Here is a 25,392-nt window from a genome sequence, read left to right as displayed (position 1 = left end):
TGCTATAAAACATATCCAATAAGAAAAATTTTAAAAATCAAATTACTTTATAAATTTAGCTCATTATGTATTCTGCTGTATTCTACATATTTTTGGGGAAAAAAAATCTAAATAAGCGTATATTGATTGGTGTGTGCAAAAGTTAGTGTATCTAGAAACTACGGGATATTTTTTTTTTTTACTTGTAATGGCCGCGATCAGCAGCTTATAGCAGGACTGCGATATTGCGGCAGACATTCGCACACTGACACTTTTTGGGGACCAGTAACACTAATACAGTGATCAGTGCTAAAAAATATGCACCATTACTGTACTAATGACACTGGCTGGGAAGGGTTTTAATCATCGGAGCGCTTAAAGGATTAACTGTGTACCTAGGCAGTGTTTTACTTTACTGTGGGAGGTGCTTTTACTAGGGGAAGACATGGATCCTAGTCCCTGCTTTGCAGGGACAAAAGTTCCACCTCTTCTCTCTTGTGAGAATGGCGATCTGCCTTACATAGGTAGACTGCCGTTCTGCCTCTCTGCCTGATGTTCGGCAGGTGCCGGCGGATCCGGTACCGCTGGCGCGCATGCGCGCCCTCTACCCAAAACAGTTGGATCATGTATATACATGTATATACACGGGATCCGGCGCAGAGGTGCCAATCTGTAGCAGTAAATTTTCTATAGGGTGGACCTTAAGTGTAGGGATGAGCTTCGTGTTCGAGTCGAACCCATGTTCGACTCGAACATCGTCTGTTCGCCCGTTCGCCAAATTGCGAACGATATGGGCCGTTCACGCCAAATTCGTGTGGCGCGTCACGGCCCATAATTCACTGCGGCATCGCAGTGCATTGCTGGCTGATGATTGGCCAAGCATGCACTATGACCCGCATGCTTGGCCAATCACAGCGCCGTCTGAACAGAGAGCCGTAATTGGCCAAAGCCAAGGAGGCTTTGGCCAATTATGGCTCAGGGATTTAGCACACGCCCCACACTATATAAGGCTGCCTGCACGGCGGCCCTGTGTAGTGTGTGTTCCAGGTGTTGCGCATATATATATATATATATATATATATATATATATATATATATATATATATATATATATATATATATATATATATATATATATATATATATATATACATACACACACACACTGTATTCAGTTTAGCTAGATCCGTTCCTGTTATCTTTTTACTGACAGGCAGGCTTGTCTTGTTACAGTATTTACAGCTACCTGAAGAAAATTACTGGTGTTCTTTTGATCCTATTAGTACCACAGTCAGGCAGCTAGACTATTTACAGTTAGTGCAGTGCGTCCTGCTCACAGTGTTCAGCTAAACGTAGAAGTTAGTGCGGTGCGTCCACCTCACAGTGTTCAGCTAAAACTACAAGTTAGTGCTGTGCATCCTGCTCACAGTGTTCAGCTAAACCTACAAGTTAGCGTAGTGAGACCTCTGCACAGTGTTCATCTAAAGCTACTAGTGCAGTGCGTTCTGCTCACAGTGTTCAGCTAGATCCGTTCCTGTTATCTTCTTACTGACAGGCAGGCTTGTCTTGTTACAGTATTTACAGCTACCTGAAGAAAATTGCTGGTGTTCTTTTGATCCTATTAGTACCACAGTCAGGCAGCTAGACTATTTACAGTTAGTGCAGTGCGTCCTGCTCACAGTGTTCAGCTAAAACTACAAGTTAGTGGGGTGCGTCCTGCTCACAGTGTTCAGCTAAACCTACAAGTTAGTGGGGTGCGTTCACCTCACAGTGTTCAGCTAAACCTACAAGTTAGTGCGGTGTGGCCTGCTCACAGTGTTCAGCTAAAACTACAAGTTATTTTTTTGCGAGCTCTGCACAGTGTTCAGCTAAAGCTACCTGTAGAAGGTTGGTGGTGTTCTCATACTACAGGCAGGCAGTTGATTTTGCTAGCTGCAGTATCAGTATTATATATATATATATATATATATATATATATATATATATATATATATATATATATATATATCTCCCAGCTTAGTGCAGCTACAGGCCATTAGTATGTCTGGAAGGCCAAGAAGGAGAGGCAGACAGTCACAAGCCAATAAGAGAGGGCAAGCAGGCTCTGTGTCTAGTGCTGGTCGTGGAGACGGTGCATCCTCATCAGCACGTGGCCGTGGGACACGCTTGGCCTTTTTTTCGGCAGCTGGCCGTGTTGAGCCGCAACATGCGGAAGACTTGGTCGAGTGGATGACCAAGCCGTCCTCATCCTCCCTCACCCATGCCCAGGGTACTTTGTCTGGCAAAGCAGCGGCCTCTTCCCTTGGCTCAATGTCATCAGTGACTCCTTCCCTAGCCCCACAATGTCCTCCTGAGGAGTCCGTCAAACTGTTTGACCAGTGTTGGGTACATGCTCCAGGAGGATGCCCAGCGTTTGGAAGGCTCTGATGATGATACTGAGCTCGATGAAGGCAGTAACGTGAGCATGGACAGAGGGGGTGCCCAATCTGGCAGTCATGCTCCCCCTGCTGCAGCATACTGCCAGCTTTGCTCCAGTGATGAGGAGGGAGGGGATGATGAGGTCACTGACTCAACGTGGGTGCCTGATAGGAGAGAGGAGGAGGAGGAGGAGGAGGCGGCACATCACCAACGAGGCAGGATGCCCTCCAGGGGCCAGCCTAAAGGCAGCACCTTGACTGCATCACACCCCAAGCTCCACATGTGCAGGGAGCTGCAGTCTCTGCGCGTTATTCAAAAAGTTCTTTGGTGTGGGCCTTTTTTGAGACGAGTGCATCAGATCGCACCGCTGCTATTTGCAACATATGTCTCAAGCGTATCTCGCGTGGCCAAAAGATCTCCCGCTTGGGTACCACATGCTTGACCAGACATATATTGACCTGCCATGCAGTTCGTTTGCAAGCGTATCTAAAAGACCCACACCAATGAACAAAGAGGACCTCTCCTTGCTCCTCACCAGCTGAGATCTCCAACCCCACTATACCTTCAGTCCTCTCTGAGACCTGCACTGAGAGGAATGAAGGTGTAGAATTAGGTGTGTCACAGCCAAGTACTTGTGGGCAATCTGCTTTTGGTACACCAACGTCAGATTGTACCAGGCAAATTTCCCTGCCCCAGCTGCTGCACCGCCGAAAGAAGTTTGCTCCCAGCCATCCACATGCCCAGCGGTTGAATGCTAGCTTGGCAAAATTGCTAGCACTTCAACTGCTGCCTTTTCAGTTGGTAGACTCTGCCCCCTTCCGTGAGTTTGTGGAATGTGTGGTTCCTCAGTGGCAGGTACCCAAACGCCACTTTTTCTCACGGAAGGCGATTCCGGCTCTCTACCGGCATGTGGAAGGCAATGTCCATGCCTCGCTGGACAGGGCGGTCAGGTGCATATTACCGCTGACTCATGGTCCAGCAGGCATGGACAGGGACGTTACCCAAGTTTCATGGCGCATTGGGTGACTCTGCTGGCAGCTGGGAAGGATGCAGGACAAGGTGCAGTAGTGTTGGAGGTTGTTCCGCCACCACGCCTCCAAAATGCTAATGATTGTGACACACCTCTCTCCTCCACCTCCTCCTCTTCTTCCCTCATGGCCTCTTCCTGTGCTTTGTCCTCGGAACCAGCGGTGCTCCGTAGCCGTTCAAGGGGCTACGCAAGTACGCAGGCCAAAAGATGCCATGCGGTGCTTGAGCTTGTGTGCTTGGGGGACAGGAGCCACACTGGGGCAGAGGACACATCAGCTCTGAAGGGGCAGGTTCAGAGGTGGTTGATGCCACGCCAACTTAAGGCAGGAATGGTGGTTTGCGACAATGGCACCAACCTCCTCTCTGCCCTCCGACAGGGACAGATGACCCATGTGCCCTGTTTGGCTCACGTCCTTAACTTGGTGGTGCAGCGGTTCTTGGGCAGGTACCCGGGCTTACAGGATGTCCTGAGGCAGGCCAGGAAAGTCTGTGTGCATTTCCGCCGGTCATATAATGCCAGTGCTCGGCTGACGGACCTCCAAAAGGAGTTTAACCTGCCCAAGAACCGCCTAATCTGTGACATGCCCACAAGGTGGAACTCAACGTTGGCCTTGCTGCAGCAGCTGCACACGCAGCAGAGGGCCATCAATGAGTACCTGTGCGACTATGGCACCAGGACAGGGTCAGGGGAGCTTGTTTTTTTTTCCCCACGCCAGTGGGCCATGATCAGGGATGCATGCACTGTCCTGTCACCATTTGAGGAGGCCACGAGGATGGTGAGCAGTGACAGTGCATGCATCAGTGACACTGTCCCCCTTGTCCACCTGTTGGAGCACACGCTGCGTGGAATAATGGACAGGGCACTTGAGGCAGAACAGAGGCAGGAAAAGGAGGACTTCCTTAGCTCTCAAGGCCCCCTTTATCCAAACAGTGTTCCTGCGTACCCGCCGATCACACAGGAAGAGGAGGAGGAGGAGGAGGAGGATTGTGTTAGTATGGAGGTGGAGCCTGGCACTCAGCATCAGCAGCAGTCTTTAAGGGATCAGTCCCAAGAAACACATGGACTTGTACGTGGCTGGGAGGAGGTGGCTGCGGACCATGTCGTCCTTAGTGACCCAGAGGACTCCGGACCGAATGCCTCAGCAAACCTACGCTGCATGGTCTCCCTGATCCTGCAAAGCCTGCGTAAGGATCCTCGTATTTGTGGTATCAAGGAGAAGGACTGGCTGGCAACCCTCCTTGATCCATGTTACAAGGGTAAGGTTGCAGACCTTATCTTGCCATCGCAGAGGGAGCAGAGGATGAAACATCTTTGGGAGGCCTTGCAGAAAGGTCTGTGCAACGCGTTCCAGGAGACTGGGAGGTTACAAACTCCTGTTTCTGGACAATGTGTTGCTGAGGCTTCGGTCAGTCAAAGAAGGAGCGGTGGAGAAGGTGGCCGTCTGACCGATGCGTTCAGACAATTTTTTGGTCCGCAGCCCCAAGGTATGATCGGTTCCAGCAACCATCGCCAGCGTCTGTTTTACATGGTGCAGGAATACCTAGGGGCAAGATCTGACTTGGACACGTTTCCCACCGAAAATCCTCTGGGTTACTGGGTCTTGAGGATGGATCACTGGCCAGAGCTTGCACAGTATGCATTTGAGCTACTGGCCTGTCCTGCATACAGCGTTCTTTTGGAACGCACATTCAGTGCTGTTGGAGGCTTTGTAACCGATCACAGGGTGCGTCTGTCCACCGACTCGGTCGATCAAGTGACCTTCATAAAAATGAATTAGTCTTGGATCACCACCAGCTACCAAGCACCTGATGCTGATGTAACCGAATAATTTTTTTTGAAATCTCAGATCCCTTCAAAGACTGCCTATGCTGATGCTGAGTGACTATCCTTGAGTAATTATCCTCTTCCTCCTCAATCAACACGCTGATAGCTTGTAAGAACATTTCTGGTTCTGGGCGCCACCACCAGTGCCTAAGGCCCAATTTTTCAGCCCCTGTTTAACAGGGGCGTGTAATTACAATTTTTGATGCAATACTTTGCAGCAGGGCTCGTTTCTGCGTTCCAACTAGAGTATCTGTGAGGGGTTGCAGTGTTGTGGCACCAGCACCAGTGCCTAAGGCCCAATTTTTCAGCCCCTGTTTAACAGGGGTGTGTTATTACAATTCTTGATCTAATATTTCACAGCAGGGCCCTGTGAGGGCTTACAGTGTTGTGGCCACAACACCTTACATAGTTACATAGTAGGTGAGGTTGAAAAAAGACACAAGTCCATCAAGTCCAACCTATGTGTGTGATTATGTGTCAGTATTACATTACATATCCCTGTATGTTGCGGTCATTCAGGTGATTATCTAATAGTTTCTTGAAGCTATCAATGCTCCCCGCTGAGACCACCGCCTGTGGAAGGGAATTCCACATCCTTGCCGCTCTTACAGTAAAGAACCCTCTACGTAGTTTAAGGTTAAACCTCTTTTCTTCTAATTGTAATGAGTGGCCACGAGTCTTATTAAACTCTCTTCTGCGAAAAAGTTTTATCCCTATTGTGGGGTCACCAGTACAGTATTTGTAAATTGAAATCATATCCCCTCTCAAGCGTCTCTTCTCCAGAGAGAATAAGTTCAGTGCTCGCAACCTTTCCTCATAACTAAGATCCTCCAGACCCTTTATTAGCTTTGTTGCCCTTCTTTGTACTCGCTCCATTTCCAGTACGTCCCTCCTGAGGACTGGTGCCCAGAACTGGACAGCATACTAAGGCCCAAATTTCTGCTGAGTATATAGGGCAGGCCCCTACTTTCAAACATCTAACTTACAAACGACTCCTACTTGCAAACGGAAGGAGACAACAGGAAGTGAGATGAAATCTACCCCTAGGAAGAGAAATTCTCTCCTGTAAGAGTTAATATGGGAAAAACATTTCTCCTTTCCACTGATGCTTTCCAATCCTTGTTCCACAAAAAACCCCAAATTTTCAAAAAACATTTGTCATTGGGACAAAAAGTGAGGTGAAATCTTCTGAAGAGGAGGAAAGACAGCAAAACAAATGTCACAGGGGTGATAACCCTTCCCTATGTTTTCCAAAAAGCTTAAAAAAGATTTTTTGGCTGGAGCTAAACGCGTTAAAAATGTACCCGTTAAAAATTACAAACAGATTCTACTTAACAACAAACCTACAGTCCCTGTCTTGTTTGCACCGCCTGTATACTGCTGTTCAGAGTATATAGGGCCTGGTGGCCCCACACCTTTCCTTATTTTAATTTGGGTGCGGGGTTCCCCTTAATATCCATACAAGACCCAAAGGGCCTGGTAATGGTCTGGGGGGTACCCATGCCGTTTGTCTCACTGATTTTCATCCATATTGCCAGGACCCGACATTACATTAAACCCGCAAGCAGTTTTAAATGAAATTTTTTCCTTTAAAAATGACATTTTATGCAGGGACTGTTCTAAACGCGGGAAACACGCGCCACTTTACAGGCATACTATAGACACCCCCCAGGTACGATATTTAAAGGAATATTTCACTTTTTTTTACTTTAAGCATCATTAAAATCACTGCTCCCGGAAAAACGTCCGTTTTTAAAAGTTTTTTTTGCATTGATACATGTCCCCTGGGGTAGGACCCGGGTCCCCAAACCCTTTTTAGGACAATACCATGCAAATTAGCCTTTAAAATGAGCACTTTTGATTTCGAACGTTTGAGTCCCATAGACGTCAATGGGGTTCTAACGTTCGTGCGAATTTTCGGTCCGTTCGCAGGTTCTGGTGCGAACCGAACCGGGGGGTGTTCGGCTCATCCCTACTTAAGTGGTTAAAGACTAACCACTATGCAGAAGTGCAAAGCAGAGCGTGTGCATGCAACAAGCAAATACTGTATAGCTGGAAACAAAAAGCAGCGCTTCTACCTCCTATATTAAACACCCACTGCTGAATGGCTGGTGCTCAGCCATGGACTGCGGTCTGCTGAACTGAAGGAAAGATCGCTGGCATCACGGTCAAGTGCAGCAAACATTAGCTTTATGATGACATCAGTGTATACAGCACAATAAATGCTTCTCCGCCATAACAGCCTTACTCATGACTATGGCCATAGGTAAGGTCATCATGGTGGAAGCGCATTGACCGTTTGCGTTGTATACACAGATGTCTTAATAAAATTAATGTCTTGCTGCACTTGACCGTGATACCGGTGATCTTCCTTTCTTCAAATACTGTATAGATGCCTCAAATGTATGAATCAATATCATTACAAACTACTAAATAAAATAAGATTGTTTACATCAAGTTCATGTCCTTTATTAAATAATTGAAAAGACTATACATTTCTTTAAACTCTAGCTAAAAATGAGATTAAAATGAAGAGCCTATTAAAAAGATAAACAAACAAAAACAGCTTTTCCTGCAATATTCACCTTAAAGTAGAATTCCAGCCTAAGGTACTTCATGTTTTTATTGTCACTTGACATCTTAACCTCTTGGTGCCGGCTACATGCAAATATGCGGCCTCTCGGCGGGTGGGTCTTTTGGCGCCGAGCGGCTGCATATTTGCCTGCATTAGTGTAAACACAGCTGTGCCGAGAGCGCGCGCCCTGCGCACTCCCGGAACAGTTACCGGTGCCTAACGAAAAGCTTCACGATCATGTTACCTTGACAGCCAATCACGGTGGTCACATGATCATAAACCCCTTTAAGGGCCGGGAGGCGCCAACTCCGATTTATAAATTAAATTTATATATTAATAAAAAGACAAACAGAATTCCAGCCAAAGGCAGGCCGTAAATTGCTTGATTTCCCCATCAACACTGCAGTGCTGAAGTGTCACTGCTGGCTGCTATAGCCACCTGCAGCAATCTGGTGAGAAAAAAAAAATATAGAAAATATTCTACAAATATAGAAAAATTTCTGATAATCATCAATCCCACATCCCATAATTGGGCAAGTCAACAAGAAAAGAAGATGGATGGGATTTTAAGGGTGCAAAAAACAGTACAGAAAAAAAAAATTATAATATATATATATATATATATATATATATATATATATATATATATATATATTTTTTTTTTTTTTTTTTTTTTAAAGTTTGAACGGAGAATGTGGAAAAAATATATGCTAACAAAATATATGCTCTGTGATACAGTGCAGGGAGGAAAAATGTGACAAATCAAACCCAATACATGTGAAAATTAACCTAAATGTGACAGTCATTCACAAAGCAAAAAGTCCAAAATAAAGTAAATGATATAAGTCCAAAAGAAGAGCATAACAATGACGTGTCAATCTTCTATCGTGCAAACAACCATATGAAACTTCAATAGATGAAATGAGATGAGGTACTCTTACCAGAAAAGGTGGACCCGGATGTCAGCGACACCGGGTCAAAAATGCTTAAAATGATCAAATCAGGGGCTCTCTCTGATGGAAGTAGAAGTCCAGGGTCTCCACACCAGACGACCTCATGGAACTCTGCAGGACTGGAGACACGATGTGTCTGAAAAACACACCACAGCAACTCCCCTCAAAATGAATGTATATAAAAGAAGAGAGGGGGGGGCTCCAATGGTGCAGGTCAAAACAGTAGGTTTATTAAAACCACTAATACATAAAAAGTGATCACAAAAATAAAAGCAATGCGGGGAGCAGATAGCGTGGCCCGACGCGTTTTGTCCAAATAGGACATCAACAGGGGCATATAACAGCTCCCCCACATTGCACATATATATAAATATCTAAAAAACATACATCCAATAAACATCAATCAGACATATGAAAATGGTGTTATGCTATTGGTGGAGGGATGTCAGCTGTTCGTTCACTAACCAAGCCTCAATTCAGTTAACCAATAAGCGTATGATAATATATCAACAACCAATAACAAAATAGGTACTAAAAACACATGGGAGGTAAGGTGACTCAGACAATGTGTGCAACTTGCAAAAAGCCCACGAAAAATGTATGATGTCCATGTGATTGAAAATGGGAGTATTAGACTCTCCCTTAGCCAATGGAAACAGGCAAAAAGCAAAGCAGGTCTGCAATGTATTGCTAACATCATGTCTCGGATGTGCGACATGCGTCGCAGAACCCGGAAGACGTGACTGAAATCAGATAACCAACCGTCACAACGTGCGTAGGTCACGTGACTGATCCCGTCACGCGGTCACGTGTCAAGGTGTCAGCAATGTACTGACAGACTGACGGTGACGTCCACCGCACGTTCTAGATGTCCCCAGTGCTTCTCTTACTCCAACACACAGCACATGACACCACACGTATCCGCCGCATGACCAATCAGGTCAAGCGGCCGGTACTAGAGTGGGTCACGTGTCAAGTGGCACCTGACAGCCTGTATTTCAGAGGGGGAGGGCGCCCCTATGTCACATTCTATGATGTAAATAGGATTGCCCACATGCATAGCCCATAAAACCATATAGGTGTCACAAATGATATAGGGGAACATATGGCCCCAGATGCAAATTACCCCAAGACCGAAAGTGTACCACAAATGCCTAAAGAAAAATGGAAAGAAAAAATATATATAATAAATTAAATCAAGAACAATATACAATCTAATATGGTGAAATGAATGAATGGAAACTAGTGTATATTCGTCACTATGGTGATTATAGACAGTATAGCCAAAGGGCTATGTGTTATGCCTAATAGGGAAGAGGCCAACCCTAACTTAAGTTTAAACCAACATCCCAAATAGGCAAAAATGAAACAGTGTAAAAGGAGAAGATCAGGCCTGACTTATAAACGAGTTGATGTCCCACTCGACATTCATACCATAGGCGAGTAGGACCGCAACTCGTGTATCCAAAAAGTCTCAAGTTTTGAGACCCCCTCTCTGGACTCACCTCTCCAATTAGGGACAAATTTATCAATAATCAGAAACTGAGTGCCAGTGGGGGTCTCGATTATGATATCTCAAATAGTGTTTAGGGACACTATGATCAGTTTTACCCGCTCTGATGTTAGTCAGATGTTCGTTTACATGAATAGAAAAAGTTCTAATAGTGCGCCCTATATATTGTTTCTTACAGGGGCAGGTGAGAAGATATACTATAAATTTCATAACACAGGTGGTAAAGTGCTTCATAGGGTATACCCGCTGTGTGACAAAGGATTGAAATGTCTCCGTTTTATGTCTGCCATGGGTGTTACTCAGACACACGTTACATTTCCTGCAAGGAAAATAGCCTTTACACTGCTGAAAGAAAGAAATAGCTCCCAATGTCATAGATCCCCCTAAGACTATCTGTCCTTGAATGGATCTAGCCCCCTGAAAACAACCGCTGCTTGGTCCGGAATAACTGGCCCAAGAAATCTGTCATTTTGGAGAACCCCCCAGTGCATTCTAATGATGTTCCAAATTTGTCTAAATTGGACTGAATATGTGGTAAAAAAAAAATCACTTGTATTTATCAATAGCGACCTTAGGGCGTGTCCTAAACAGGGTCTCTCTCTCAATGGAACAAATCTGTTGAATCTCTGTGTCCAACTCAGGACTGGGCAAGAAAGTCTTCTGTCTGGGTACAGTTCCGTCGCAGTCTGAGAAACTGACTGCGCAGAACCGATTTAAGCCACTGAGCATGGTGACAACTGTGGACCGGAATGTACCCATTCTAGTCGGTGGGCTTAAAATAGGTTCTGAACTCAAGATGTTGGTCGACAGCAATGATCTCCCAATCAAGAAAGTGAACAGAAGTGGAACTGGCCTCATAGTTGAGATGTATGCCTCGGTCATTGGAATTCAGAGACATAAATTCATCCAAAGATGTGGAATCACCCTTCCACAGGAGGAGGATGTCGTCTATGTAACAAGCCCAGAGAACTAATTCAGGTCTCTTAAGGGCATAGACGACATCCTCCTCCCACTTGGCCATAAATAAATTGGCCAGGCTGGGGGCAAATTTTGCCCCCATAGCCACACCTTTAACCTGTAAATAAAAACAGCTTTGAAACCAAAAATAATTGTGTTTAGTGGCAAATTTGAGAAGGTCCATTATGAAATTACGTTGTAATAAAGGAATGGTGGCATTCTGAGATAGGTAATATTCAACAGCTGCTAAGCCTAAATCATGAGGAATACACGTATATAACGCCGAAACATCGGCTGTCACCAGGATCATACCTTCTTGGTATTGGACAGACTCCAATCGTCTGATGGTGTCACCGGTGTCCTTAAGATAGGAAGGAGCAAGACTAACCAGTGGTTGGAGATGATAATCAATATATCTACCAATCCTGGATGTCACCGAGTCAATCCCACTGACTATGGGTCGGCCAGGGGGATCGACTGGGTCCTTATGTATCTTGGGTAGGTAATATATAGCCAGAATACGTGGTGCTAATGGTATGAGAAAACTGCTTTCTTTTTGATCTAAAACCCCCAAGGAGGAACCTTCATTCACAATAAGGGACAATTCCCTTTTGCAAACCGACGTTGGATCCCCAGGGAAACGGCTATAAGTACCAGAGTCATCTAGAATCCTACCCATCTCTCGAATGTAGGCATCTTTATCAAGTACTACGATAGCTCCACCCTTGTCGGCGGGGCGTATGATTAAGTTTCTACGCTGACACAGTTGTTTCAAACCTTTAAGCTTAGGATCTGTATATGTTCTCTTATTGGGCAATAAATCAAGATCTTGTAATACCAAACTACGGAATACACTGATGGATGGCGCCATAGTGCCTGGGGAATTAAAACAGTGACGGGTTGGATAACCCAGTATGTACAATTTGATTTTCAGAGAGAAGTGGATTATCAGTAGGGGGTTGGGTGAGAAAATGTCTCTGGATACTCAATTTACGGATGAATTTTTGTACATTAATGAATGTAGAGAACTTATTGAGAGTTCTCGGAGGTACAAATTTTAATCCCTTATCTAGGACATGTTTCTCCTCATCTGTCAAGCAAACAGAGCTGAGGTTGAAGATGCCGGCACCAATCATGTTCTATTTGCTTTGGACCCTCCTCCCCCCTCTGGTACCTCTTTTCTTTCTGGATTTGTTGAATAATCTTCCATGGATTTGGGAAAATCCAAATGATATGAGGGCCCGGGATAGTTCTGATTATAGCTATACGGGGACCTGGTACATAAGTCATCCTCCCTGTCATCATATCGATAGGGATCAGGACGAGTCATTCTAGAATCCCTCTCTTGTAAAGGGTGAAAACGATTATAGGTACGAATGGGTGTTCTAAAGGCTGGATCATTCCTTAATTGATTCTGCCTATAATCATCCCGATGGTCATACCAACCAGATGGAGAGTCTAATAAAGGACCTCTAGAATCATCTCGCCGGTATGAAGAAACTGGGTGTCCACGTGGTTGTCCTCTCCCTCTGTTCTCCCTCTTTTTTTAAACATTAAAATATTTAAACATTATCATTTATCCATACGGTAGATGGAAAGGGTGCAGTAGATTACGATTCTCTACATGTTTCACCATGAAATGGCTTCCTCTGGAGATATTTAATCAAGAACTACATCTATGATCACTATTAAAAAAAAATATTTTATAGATACATAACTGTAATAAAAAAAAACCAATATAAGTTCAAAAACACATATACAAAGACAATATTATCATCAATCTCGAAATACGAATGTGTGGGCCTGCTAGCCAAATCCAAGTCTAAATTACCTTTGTATTGGTGAGTTTCTAAAAATCCAATAATAAATTGGGCTCCAAAATCAGAGGGGTAACTGGATAGGGACACTTGGTGAAACCATAGAGGAAGGCATAAGGACGCCTATAAAAAAAGCCCACCTAAGATGAAGTTTATATTGTAAATCAATTGTATAATAGTTAAATAAGGTATAAACTTGGTAAAGGATTCATCACCAGTGTTAGTCAGTGGCAGGTGCAGGGGAGAGGAGGTAGCACTGGATAATGGTTGGGAATTCTGGGAGCCCATGTCTATAGGCTCCAATGTCCCAGCTTTTGTCGGCGCTCCCTCCTCTCCCCTGCAACTGCTGCTGACTGGCACAGGGGAGCCAGAGCAGCTGATCACATGGCCAAACCAAAGTGGATTAAAAAAAAAGTTAAGTTGGGCTGGAATTCTACTTTAAATCCAGAGATTTCTCCTGCAGTACTATTTCAGCCACTAGATGTGGTATTTCAGCCATGGTAGTTCTGGACCAGCTTGTGACTGAACAGTAGAAGGAGAAGCAGCACAGTGGAGACAGACTCTCTTTCAGCAGTGATTTAACAACTGCATTTCAAATTCTCAGGTTACTTTTGTGTAACATTAAAATCATTTTAAACCTGAATCTCATCCAGTGTGAAAAATATGCAAGAAAAAAACAGGAAGGGGCAAATACTTTTTTGCAGCACTGTATGTACTTGTTGAGCACCCAGGCCCATTTTCTTTTGGATATATGTGCAGTGGCAACTACTAGTATACAGTTGTCCTCATAAGTTTACATACCCTGGCAGAATGTATGATTTCTTGGCCATTTTTCAGAGAATATGAATGATTACACAAAAACATTTTTCTCTCATGGTGTTTGTCTAAAGCCATTTATTATCAATCAACGGTTTACTCTTTAAATCATAATGGCAACAGAAACTACCCAAATGACCCTGATCAAAAGTTTACAAACCCTGGTGATTTGGGCCTGATAACATGCACACAAGTTGACACAAAGGGGCTTGGAATGACTATTAAAAGGTAACCATCCTCCCCTGTGATCCGTTTGCTTGTAGTGTGTGTGTGTATGTATATATATATTAGTTTCTGGACTGCTGACAGACCCTTGCATCTTTCATCCAGTGCTGCACTGGCGTTTCTGGATTCTGAGTCATGGAGAAAGCAAAAGAATTGTCAAAGGATCTGCGGGAAAGGGTAGTTGAACTGTATAAAACAGGAAATGGATATAAAAAGATATCCAAGAAATTGAGAATGCCAATCAGCAGTGTTCAAACTCTAATCAAGAAGTGGAAAATGAGGGGTTCTGTTGAAACCAAACCATGGTCAGGTAGACCAATTAAAATTTTAGCCACAACTGCCAGGAAAATAGTTCACAATGCAAAGAAAAACCCACAAATAACTTCAGGCGAAATACAGGACCCTAAAAAACGTGTGGCTGTTTCAAGATGAACAATAAGGAGGCATTTGAAGAAAGATGGGCTGCATGGTCAAGTTGCCAGAAGAAAGCCATTACTACGCAAATGCCACAAAGTATCCCGCTAACAATACGCCAAACAGCACAGAGACAAGCCTCAAACCTTCTGGCACAAAGTCATTTGGAGTGAGGAGACCAAAATGGAGCTTTTTGGCTACGACCATAAATGCTTAATTTGGAGAGGAGTCAATAAGGCCTATGATGAAAGGTACCCCATTCCTACTGTGAAACACTGAGGTGGATCGCTGATGTTTTGGGGATGTGTGAGCTACAAAGGCCCAGGAAAATTGGTCAAAATTGATGGCAAGATAAATGTAGTATGTTATCAAGAAAAAATACTGGAGGAACATTTGCATTTACCTGCCAGGAAGCTGCGCATGGGACGTACTTGGACATTCCAACACAACAATGATCCAAAATGCAAGGCCAAGTCGACCTGTCATTGGCTAAAGTATAATAAAGTGAAGGTTCTGGAGTTACCATCTCAGTCTCCTGACCTCAATATCATTGAGCCACTCTGGGGAGATCTCAAAACGTGCAGTTCATGCAAGACAGCCCAAGAATTTACAGGAACTGGAGGCTTTTTGCCAAGAGGAATGGGCAGCTTTCATCTGAGAAGATAAAGCGCCTCATCCACAAAAGACTACAAGCTGTCATTGATGTTAAAGTGGGCAATACAAGGTATTAAGAACTGGGGTATGTAAACTTCTGATCAGGGTCATTCGGGTAGTTTCTGTTGTCATTATATAATTTAAAAAGAGTAAACACAGTTGATTGATAATAAATGGCTTCAGCCAATCCCCAACCATGAGTAAAAGAAAAGTTTATGTCATCATTCTCTGTTCTATTATATTCTCATAATTATATGCTCTATTCTCTGAAAAATGACCAAGAAATCATAAATTCTGCCAGGGTATGTAAACTTATGAGCACAACTGTATATATTGTATATAAGCCTAATGACTTGTGGGTAATCATGTTTGCTGACTGCAGATTGCTTTTATAATTAAACACAATTTTAATTTTTGTTTCTACTTTGAATGATGAAAGTACAACTACAGGTTTATGAAAAGAGGATCTTGTTTCTGTGACTCAAATTTCTTGTTTTCCAGGTTCCCTTGATCTTTCCTTTTGTGTTCACTACAATGAGCCTGTTTATTGTGTCAATGTCCCTGTACTCAGATCCGGTGAATACAGGCATTGGCTGTCTTATCACTCTGAGTGGTTTACCTGTTTATTATTTAACTGTCCATAAGCAAAGAGTGCCCCAGCGGTGGAGAGATGTCTTCAGTAAGTAATTCACATTTTCAAAAAATAAATCAGTTCTCGGCATGCCTATTATCACACCTCTCAAGCATTTTCAAAACTGTCATTGAAGATTCTCACATGCGTCTGTTCTGTGGATATTGAAATAAGGAGTTGGGCTTTAAGATGTACAATATCTAATTGTTAAAGCTATAGGGTCCCCCTACACAACATTATTGACTTACAACCCCAATTCCAAAAAAGTTGGGATGCTGTAAAATCTACATAAAAACAGAATGCAATGATTTGCAAATCTCATAAACCCATAAAATTTTATTCACAATAGAAAACATATCAATTTAAACTGAGAAAATGTATCATTTTAAGAAGAAAATAAGGTATATTTGAAATTGATGGCAGCAACACAATCTCAAAAAGTTGGGACAGAGAAACAATAAAGCTGGCAAAGTAAATAGTACTAAAAAGGAAAAGCTGGAAGAACATTTTGCAACTAATTTGGTTAATTGGCAACAGGTCAGTAACATGATTGGGTATAAAGCTTAAGAGAGTCAGTGTCTCAGTAAAGCTTGTCAATCTGTGAAAAGCTGCGTCTAAAAATTGTCGAACAATTCAAGAATAATTTTGGGTTTGGGCCATTTCTACTATGGCTTAGCATCCCCTCTTCCTTTAACACTCTTTAAATGTCTGGGAACTGAGGAGACCAGTTGCTGGAGTTTTGGGACAGGAATGTTGTCCAATTCTTGCCTGAGCATATGCTGCTCTAAAACCAGGATATATGTCTTTTGGTATTGATGATGCCCTTCCAGATGTGCAAGCTGTCCATTCTGTATGCACTAATGCAACCTCATACCATCAGAGATGCAAGATTTTGAAGCGCTGATAGCAAGCCAGAAGATCTCTCTCCTCTTTAGTACTGATGATATGGTTCCCATGGTTGCCAAAAAGAATGTCAAATTTCAATTCATTTGACCACAGATTAACTTTGAAACAGACCAGCTTTGGCCCAGAGAAGACGGTTCTAGATCACGTTCAGATATGGATTCTTTGCATGAAGAGCTTTACCTTGCATTTTTGGATGGCACGGCGAGCTGTGTTCACAATGATTTTTGGATGCATTCCTGAGTCCATGCAGTGATGTCCATCGCAGAATTATGCCCGATTTAAATGCAGTGTCTGCAAAGGGCCTGAAGATAACATCCAAATTTGTGTTTCAGCTTTGTCTCTCGTGCACAGAGGATTTCTCTTGTTGAAAAACATTATTCTGAAATTATTTGACAATTTTTAGACACAGCTTTTCACAGATTGGTGAACCTCTGCCCATCTTTACTTCTGAAACAGTCAGATTCCCTAAGATTCCTTAAGATGCTCTTTTTATAATACCCAATCATGTTACTGACCTGTTGCCAATTAACCTAATTAGTTGCCAGCTTTTTGCTGCGCTGTTCCAACTTTGAGATGTGTTGTTGCTATCAATTTCAAAAACACCTTTTTTTTTTCTTAAAATGTTTTCTCAGTTGATATGTGTTCTATTGTGAATAAAATGTTTGAGATTTGCAAATCATTGCATTCTGTTTTAACCACTTAAGGACCAGCCTCGTTTTGGATTTTAAGTGTTTACATGTTTAAAACAGGTTTTTTTGCTAGAAAATTACTTAGAACCCCCAAACAATATATATTGTTTTTTTTTTTTTCTAACACCCTAGAAAATAAAATGGCTGTCATTGTAATACTTTTTTTCACACCGTATTTGTGCAGCGGTCTTACAAGCGAGCTTTTTTTTTGAAAAAATTCACTTTTTTTGAATAAAAAAAAAATAAGACAACAGTAAAAAGTTAGACCAATTTTTTGTTTTATATTGTGAAAGATAGTGTTACGCCGAGTAAATTGATACCCAACATATCACGCTTCAAAATTGCGCCCGCTTGTGGAATGGCGTCAAACTTTTACCCTCAAAAATCTCCATAGGCGATGTTTAAAAAACTCTACAGGTTGCATATTTTGCGTTACAGAGGAGGTCTAGGACTAGAATTATTGCTCTGGCTCTAATGATTGCGGTGATACCTCACATGTGTGGTTTGACCACCGTTTTCATATCCGGGCGCTACTCACGTATGCGTTCGCTTCTGCGCGCGAGCTCGTCGGGACAGGGGGTTTTAAAAAAAAAATGTTTAATTTTTATTTTACATTATTTTATTTATTTTTAAACTGTTTTTTTTTTTTAAATTGGTGTCACTTTTATTCCTATTACAAGGAATGTAAACATCCCTTGTAATAGAAAAAAACATGACAGGGCCTCTTAAATATGAGATCTGGGGTCAAAAAGACCTCACATCTCATATTTACACTATAATGCAATTAAAAAAAAAAAGTCATTTAAAAAAATGACATTGAAAAAAAATGTGCCTTTAAGACGTATGGGCGGAAGTGACGTTTTGACGTTGCTTCCGCCCAGCATTGTTATGGAGATGAGTGGGCGCCATCTTAGCCTCACTTGTCTCCAGGCACAGCACAGAGAAGGATGTGATCGCCTCCGCCGCTACCGATGGCTCCGGTAAGCAGCTGAGGGCACCGGATTGCGGCGGGTCGTCTCCCGCCGATAAAAGTGATCTCACGGCGAATCCTCTGCAGAGACCACTTTTATCTGAAAGCCAACCGCCGCACGAAAACGGGGATACTGGGGTTATGGCAGCTAGCTGCTGCCATAACGATATCCGCCGCCAAAGTTTGGACGTACATCGGCGTGCGGCGGTTGGCAAGTGGTTAATGTAGCTTTTACGGAGTTGGAGTTGTAGAAAGGGTATTTCTTTAGAGGCAGTTAGTAGAGTTCTTGATATAGCAGTAGCTGACATGGCAGTTTTTTGGCTTTGTCTTTTAAACCATCCCAAAAATGGCAGTTAATCAGTAGGAAAAGCTCTGGTACTTGCACCAAAAAAAAAAAAAAAAATTCGGAACAACATTCCAAGAGGTAACTTAGCTGAAATTGTTTGCACCTGTGGAGGATCTTTTTCGCTAATTTACTTTCCCCAATTATCTCCTAGATTTACTAACGATGAAACTACAAATACTTCTGGAAGTTATCCCTCAGGAAGTTAAGACATACTAGACAGAAAAACCCAGTTGGCAACAGCCCCAGGACATGGCAGATGCAGTCAAACGCATAACTTGTATGTGTATATCTATTCATCTATCTAGAAAGATGGAATATGCAGACTTAAAACTGAATTTGTCAGATATAATAAAGAATAATTCCAGACATCAGCATATTATAGACATATATACAGCTTGGACCAATATAACTATGCATATGACCTACCTAGCCCATGCCGGTGGAAGCTGGAAATCATTGAAGTAGATACACTGTTGCTTTCAAGTCCCATGCCAAGCTGCTGCCCTACTACATTGTGAACACAGGTCGGCGCTGCTAGGCATGGGCACCATTCAGAGAATGCTTCACATTTTCTGAATGGATGCAAAGCATTCTTAGATTGGATGAGGTGGAAAGGCAGGGCAGAGATTTCATACTCTCCACCTCATCCAGAGAAAGCTTTGCATCCATTCAGAAAACACAAAGCATTCTCTGAATGGCACCCATGCTGAGTGGCTGACCTCCTGTGTTCACAATGCATCAGGCTGGTTTCTCAACATGCATCCTGGAAGTAGGTGACGATAACTGAAGTAGTGGTGTCTACTTGAGCAATTTCCAGCTTCCACTTGGCATCGGACTGGTATGTAATTATACATAGTCATATTGGACCAATGTAACTATGTAGAACATGCTAATGCCTAGAATTATTCTTGAAATCATAAAAATAAATGTATTTTTATAGTCAACTAGGTTAACTGGCTGAATATTTTTAATATAAAAGACTCCTGTATACCTCTGCACAGCAACACTCAGAGTGGGAGTGGACTGGACAGGACCCAGCCAATAAGGTTCTGCTGCAGTGTACTGGTGGTGACCGGAGAAGAAAAAGTCAACCACAGCAGAATTTCATCAGCGTGCTTCCTTTTCATTGTCTAATCAGCAGGCTGGGAGTGTGTCCTTGACTAAGCTGTGCTCCTGCAGTGAAGGTTGCTGTCTGGCAAGAATGCCTGGGAAAAAAAAAGACTGGCCAGCAGAACAGAAATACAAATACTTTGACAAGCAAAACAATTCCCATATGTACTAGAGATCAAAATTAGAGAACAATTTATGAACACTTGATTTTTTTCAGAAATAATGCAAAATTTTCATTGCTCAACATTTGATGAGATATTTGTTGTGACTATATCATGCTAATAGAACAGTGTTTTTAAAAATAACCAAGACACTTCAATAAAAAAAAAGACCATTATTTTGTAGAAAACACAATGATCAAAATTAGAGAACAGCTGTGACTGTAGCACAGAGAAAGATTACAACTAAAATTTCTGAAGGACAACAGACTTCAGCACATCTGTGGCCACAGGACATCACTAGTCTCTCACACTGCTCTGGTGTGATTTCCTCCACTCTTCTCCCAGTGTCTTCCACAGTTTGGTGACTGTAGTGGGTTTCTTGGCCATAACTTTGTCATCAATGATTTTCCAGAGGTTTTCTATTGGATTTAGATCAGGACTCTGGGCTGGCCATTTCATTATTTCAATGTTTTCAGCTTCAAGGAACTGCTTTACCCATTTTGCTGTGTGACAGGGGGCATTGTTGTGCATGAAAATTGCTGGCTGATTGGGTGAACGCAGGGAAGGAACCGCATGTTGTCGAAGAAGGTTCTGCATTTACTCTGTCAGGTAGCTGTAAAATAGGCCCAACTCCTGCTGCAGAAAACACCCCCCAAACCATGACGCTTCCCCCTCTACCTTTCACTGACTTCTTTGCACACTTTAGGTTCAGTTGTTCACCAGTTTGATGACAATGTTTCCCATCGGCCCCAAATAAATTAAAACTTGCTTTCATCACTAAAGTGAACTTTGCTGTGGAGCATGTTGTGTGGACAGAGAACTGCTCCAAAGGTTAGTCTTGCCGTTTGATTCTTTCTGCTAATGAGAGGTTTGTTCACTGCAGAGTGGGCTTTCAGTCCAAATTCTCTTAAACGGCAACGGTATGAAGAGACAAATCCTTACTATATCCAGCGCTGAACTGGTGAGCAATCGCAGCTGCAGTTTTGAACAGATTGCTCATTGAGATTCTCGCATTATCCTGTCAGTTCCTACATTTGTCTTCCATGGGCGACCAGTCTTCTTGGGGGACTTGAATGTGTGTGACGTTGTAAAGATGCAATATACTAGAAGACATGGATTTGAAACAACAAACTTCTCTTGTCAAGGCTGAAAGGATCACCCCTTTTGCCTTCATCTGGGCAACCTGCTGCCAGAGGGTTTCAGTCACTTTAGAACAGCTCACCAGATATAAAAACAAATGTAATTCATACTAGCTGTGTATATATATATATATATATATATATATATAAATTTTGACTTACCAGTAAGTTTCACATCATGGAATAGAGTACAAGGGAGGACACAGACCATAGGTTATATGCTGCTACCTTCTGGTGACTGGACGACACTGTCAAAAGCTTTGCTGGTAATGCCCCCAGTGCATCCTCATACTCCTGCCCACTCCATGGGTGTTTGAAAAAGTATGAGCAGAAGACCAGGTGAGAGGAATGTATTCCTCAAGGACGTAAGCACTGGAAATGAGCACCCTTATCCACCCAGCAATGGTGGAAGAGGAAGCAGAATGTCCCTTCCTAGGACCTTCAGAAATGGACAAAAAGGGATTCAGTGTTCCAGAAGGAAGATGTTGCAGCCACATAGACCCTAACCACTCTGACCATATCCAGGCAGTTGAGAGAAATCTACAGAAGCTTGAAAGCGTTCTACTTCTGGTATGTGGCTAGCAGAAATAGTGTTGGAATATGGTTCTCTGCCCATGAGAGAATCAGACTTGCTTCTTTCAAGATTTTCCAACTTCTGGTACCCACTTGATGGTTTATGTATTATATAGCCGCAGCATTGTCTAACTGCAACCTGACTGGGTATTTTGTAGGAGAGTCAGTCTTATCTTATCTTATTTCCAGAATGTTGATCAGGAGCATCAACTCCTATACGGACAAGGTCAGACAGTCAAGTAATTGTAGACCACAGGCTTGTGTCCATCATGACCACATTCCAGGGAAGGGAAAAGGAAATATTCCCAGATCCTAGGGCCAAGTTGGAAACCCACCATGGCATAGGGATTACCACCTGGCTGGACAGCAGTAGCGGTAGATCCAGAGCTGACAAATTGAAAAAAGTGTTGGTCTTCCACAGTAAGGCGTAGAAAGCGTTGTTAAAAAGTATACATACCTAAACTATCACCTTTCTATTGAATGTTCAATCACTTTTTTTCCTACTCTGAAAATCCTTTGAATAATAAATAATGAATTATGAATCATATTTCATCTGTGTTTACATCGTGTTAAAAAAAAAACCTTGTGCCAAAAAGTAACCAATGCTTTAAAATACACAGTATAAAAAGTGTCCAGTGTTTCAGTATTCCCAGCATCTAATGCAAGAGTGTCCAGTGTTAAAACACACAACTGCAGTGCTTTAAGTTCACCTAAATTTAAGTGAACAAAAGTGCTACTTCTTCCATATGCCATTGTGCCAAAAACATCCAGTCCCTCTGTGATCCTCCACCAGCCACACTAAAACTCACCAAGGACATTAACCCTGTATGATATGGGTCTCTCTTGTTTCTTTATAACACGCCCAGAATTGGCTTTTTCCTCAGAAAATATAAGGATGGTATAGCGCTCTTGTGCTCATTTATACCGATCTCAGAAATAGCTTTCTCTCAAAGGATGCTCATATTTAGGATGGAAAGTGAACAAAAAACCCCATGGTGTAAAGCCATTTATTAAAAAATATTATAAACCCAATCCATTAAACTCACATGTATAAGTGTCTCGCCAGACACTAAGGGGGAGATTTACTAACACTGGTGCACTCAAACTGGTGCAGTTGTGCAGGGTAGTCAATTAGCTTCTAAATTCAGCTTGTTCAGTTATAGAACTGAAAAGGCAAAACTTGTTTTTGTTTTGAATAGAGTGGAGAGGGATTAGAACACTTGTCAGGTTTTATTGCTGTCTGTTCCCCCATTAGGCAAATTAATTAATTCTCTTGATTTATACTGTTTACAATTATCATTGAAAGTGAAAGTAAAAAAAGAAAAAAAACTCAAAATTTTGGGTTGTCCCCCAAAAAGTAATAGAGGGGAAATCTTCCAATGAGGACGCTAGTTCCGGTGACCTGGGGGTCCCTAAGGGATTCCCTTAACTTGCAGGGATTTACTCTCTCTGTTTGGCTATGGGACGGGAAGTGAAGGGACATCTCCCCAATAGGGCACAGATGGCAAAAAAAAAAAAATCTGTCAGGGATTATAACCCTATTCAATATTCCAATCGCACACGTTCCTGGTCAAATGGCACATAAATATTGTGTACTGCAGAGATTACCAGTTGCGTTCTGGAAGCATCAGACAAACGTACATCTTCGCCAGGATCAGCAAAAAAGTTGTCCAAGAAGGTTTTTTTAAAGGAAAGAAGTTACATCACAAAAGAGGTGCAACGTTTCAGAGCCGCGCAGGACCCCTTCGTCAGGCATGTGATAGGAAGGGGATTATAACCCTTCCTTGCTCTATCCAATAAAAAAAAATAAAATTTTTGTCTATAGTTCTACTTTAAGCTCTGACAAACCAAAAGCAGATTTTGCACTATCCAATTTGAGTAAGTAACCCCCCTAAGGATCAAACAATTGTAAAAGAAAGCTGGGGATATTTAGACAGGCAGCTTGGAGATCCACTGAAGCCAGAAATTTCTTCGATCAAATAGAAACACTGGCAGATCTCGCAGACTGCATAGAATTTTGGGGACATTCAGATATCATTTTAAGGATTTTTAGGTCCAAAATATGGCGAATGCCTCCATTCAGATTTGGGACTGTAAATAGGTTTAAAGGAAAACCCTTTGAACCTCACCTCTGCAGGAACTAAGATTACCACTCCTTGAATCTGAAGTCAACTCACAGAGGCCCACAAATCTGGCCATTTGAGATGGTGTTGGCAGATTGGAATGTATGAATTGAGGAGGCAAGGAAAGAACGTTATTTGTAGCCCATGTAAATGATAGAGGCCAGGACATCCTTGACCCAGGCGGGTGCAAATGCCAGTGGTCATGCCCTGACTCCAGAGACGGCACCACTTCATTATTAGTAGGGTTTCTGGGTAGGCTTGGAGGGTTTTGGAGTCCAAAGCTTGAGATGAAGAGGGACCCATCCTTGACTTAGTGAAGGACATCTGCAGGGAATGAAAGAACCTCTTTTGAAAGATTTAGCAGCCATAGTAATAGTAGGCTTTTTTTGTGGTGTGAAAGTACTTTCTTCTAAGAAACTGCCTTGATAAATGTATCAAGGGATTCCCAAACAAGTTTTTACCATCAAAGTCCAAGAATAAAAGGTGCCTTTTAGAAGTAGGCCTAGCAGGCCAAGCCTTTAAGCACAAAACTCTGTGCATATGCTCAGAGAGCAGTGCCATCCTAGAGACCTAGCAAGGTACATTCTCTAGGGCAGTGGTCTCCAAACTGCAGCCCTTTGCATGCCTTTATCTGGGCCTTGGAAATTCCTCCCACTGATACAGATGGATGATGGGGCACTATTTCTTGCACTGATACCAACAATAAGGTATTATTGTTATCACTAATACTCATTATGGGGCACAATTCCTTCTCCTACTGACCACAGATGCTATGTCTTATTTCTTTTTTACTGACAGGTGTTCAAATGCCTGTGCCCTCTATCCAAAACTTAAAAACAAAAAAAAGTTTTGCCTTTAGCTACACTTTAAGATAGTGGTCTCCAAATTGCAGCCCTTTTCTTGCTTCTGTCCGGCCCTTGGGACACTATTCCTCCAACTGACAATGATGAGGCACCATTCCTCGCACTGATGCCATCAATGGTGCTCTATTGCTCCCACCTGACACCATCGATGGGGCATCATTCCTCCCACTCACTCCATCGATGGAGCACTACTTCTCCTGTAAAAACCAATAACAGGACGGTAACAGTTTACTCCCACTGATGCCAGGACATTTTCTACTCCCACTGGCCACAGTCTGCGCCCCCCCCAACAGCTGAAGGACAGTAAACTGACCCTTTGTTTAAAAAGTTTGGAGACCCCTACTTTAAGACATAGTTGCTGTGAAATCTGCTTTAGGCAGATAGGCTGCCTATTGCATGTCTGAGATGGGGCTAGAATTAGTGGAGGGAGTTGTATTAGTGTAGTCTAATCGATCTTCCAATCGCACTCGTTCCTGGTCAAATGGCACACAAATAGTGGGTGCTGCAGCGATTACCAGTTGGGTTCTGGGAACATCAGACAAGCGTACATCTTCACCAGCATACCATGGATCAGCAAAAAGTTGTCCAAGAAGGTTTTTTAACAGAAAGACGTTACATCCCAGAAGAGGTGCAAAGTTTCGGGGCCGCGCAGGACCCCTTCGCCAGGCAAGTGATGAGTGATGACAAGTGATGATCATCACTTGCC

The 25,392-nt window shown here is 42.7% G+C and overlaps 1 protein-coding gene across 1 annotated transcript in view; it reads left to right on the top strand.

Annotated features, from left to right (window-relative positions):
• The window catches only part of LOC141132901 (cystine/glutamate transporter-like), a gene marked incomplete in the record, with an annotated part of 56,836 nt that extends 31,864 nt beyond the window's left edge, over nt 1-24,972 (top strand). Inside the window, 2 exon segments of the mRNA XM_073621857.1 lie at nt 15,677-15,854; nt 18,869-24,972. Of these exon segments, the coding sequence (XP_073477958.1) occupies nt 15,677-15,854; nt 18,869-18,933 (243 nt within the window).
• Between the last annotated feature and the right edge of the window lie 420 nt (nt 24,973-25,392).

This window comes from Aquarana catesbeiana, linkage group LG03, assembly GCF_042186555.1.
Source record: "Aquarana catesbeiana isolate 2022-GZ linkage group LG03, ASM4218655v1, whole genome shotgun sequence".
Lineage (NCBI taxonomy): Eukaryota > Metazoa > Chordata > Amphibia > Anura > Ranidae > Aquarana > Aquarana catesbeiana.
The sequence above is the reverse complement of the archived record's forward strand: the minus strand, read 5'-3'. Positions and strand labels throughout refer to the sequence as shown.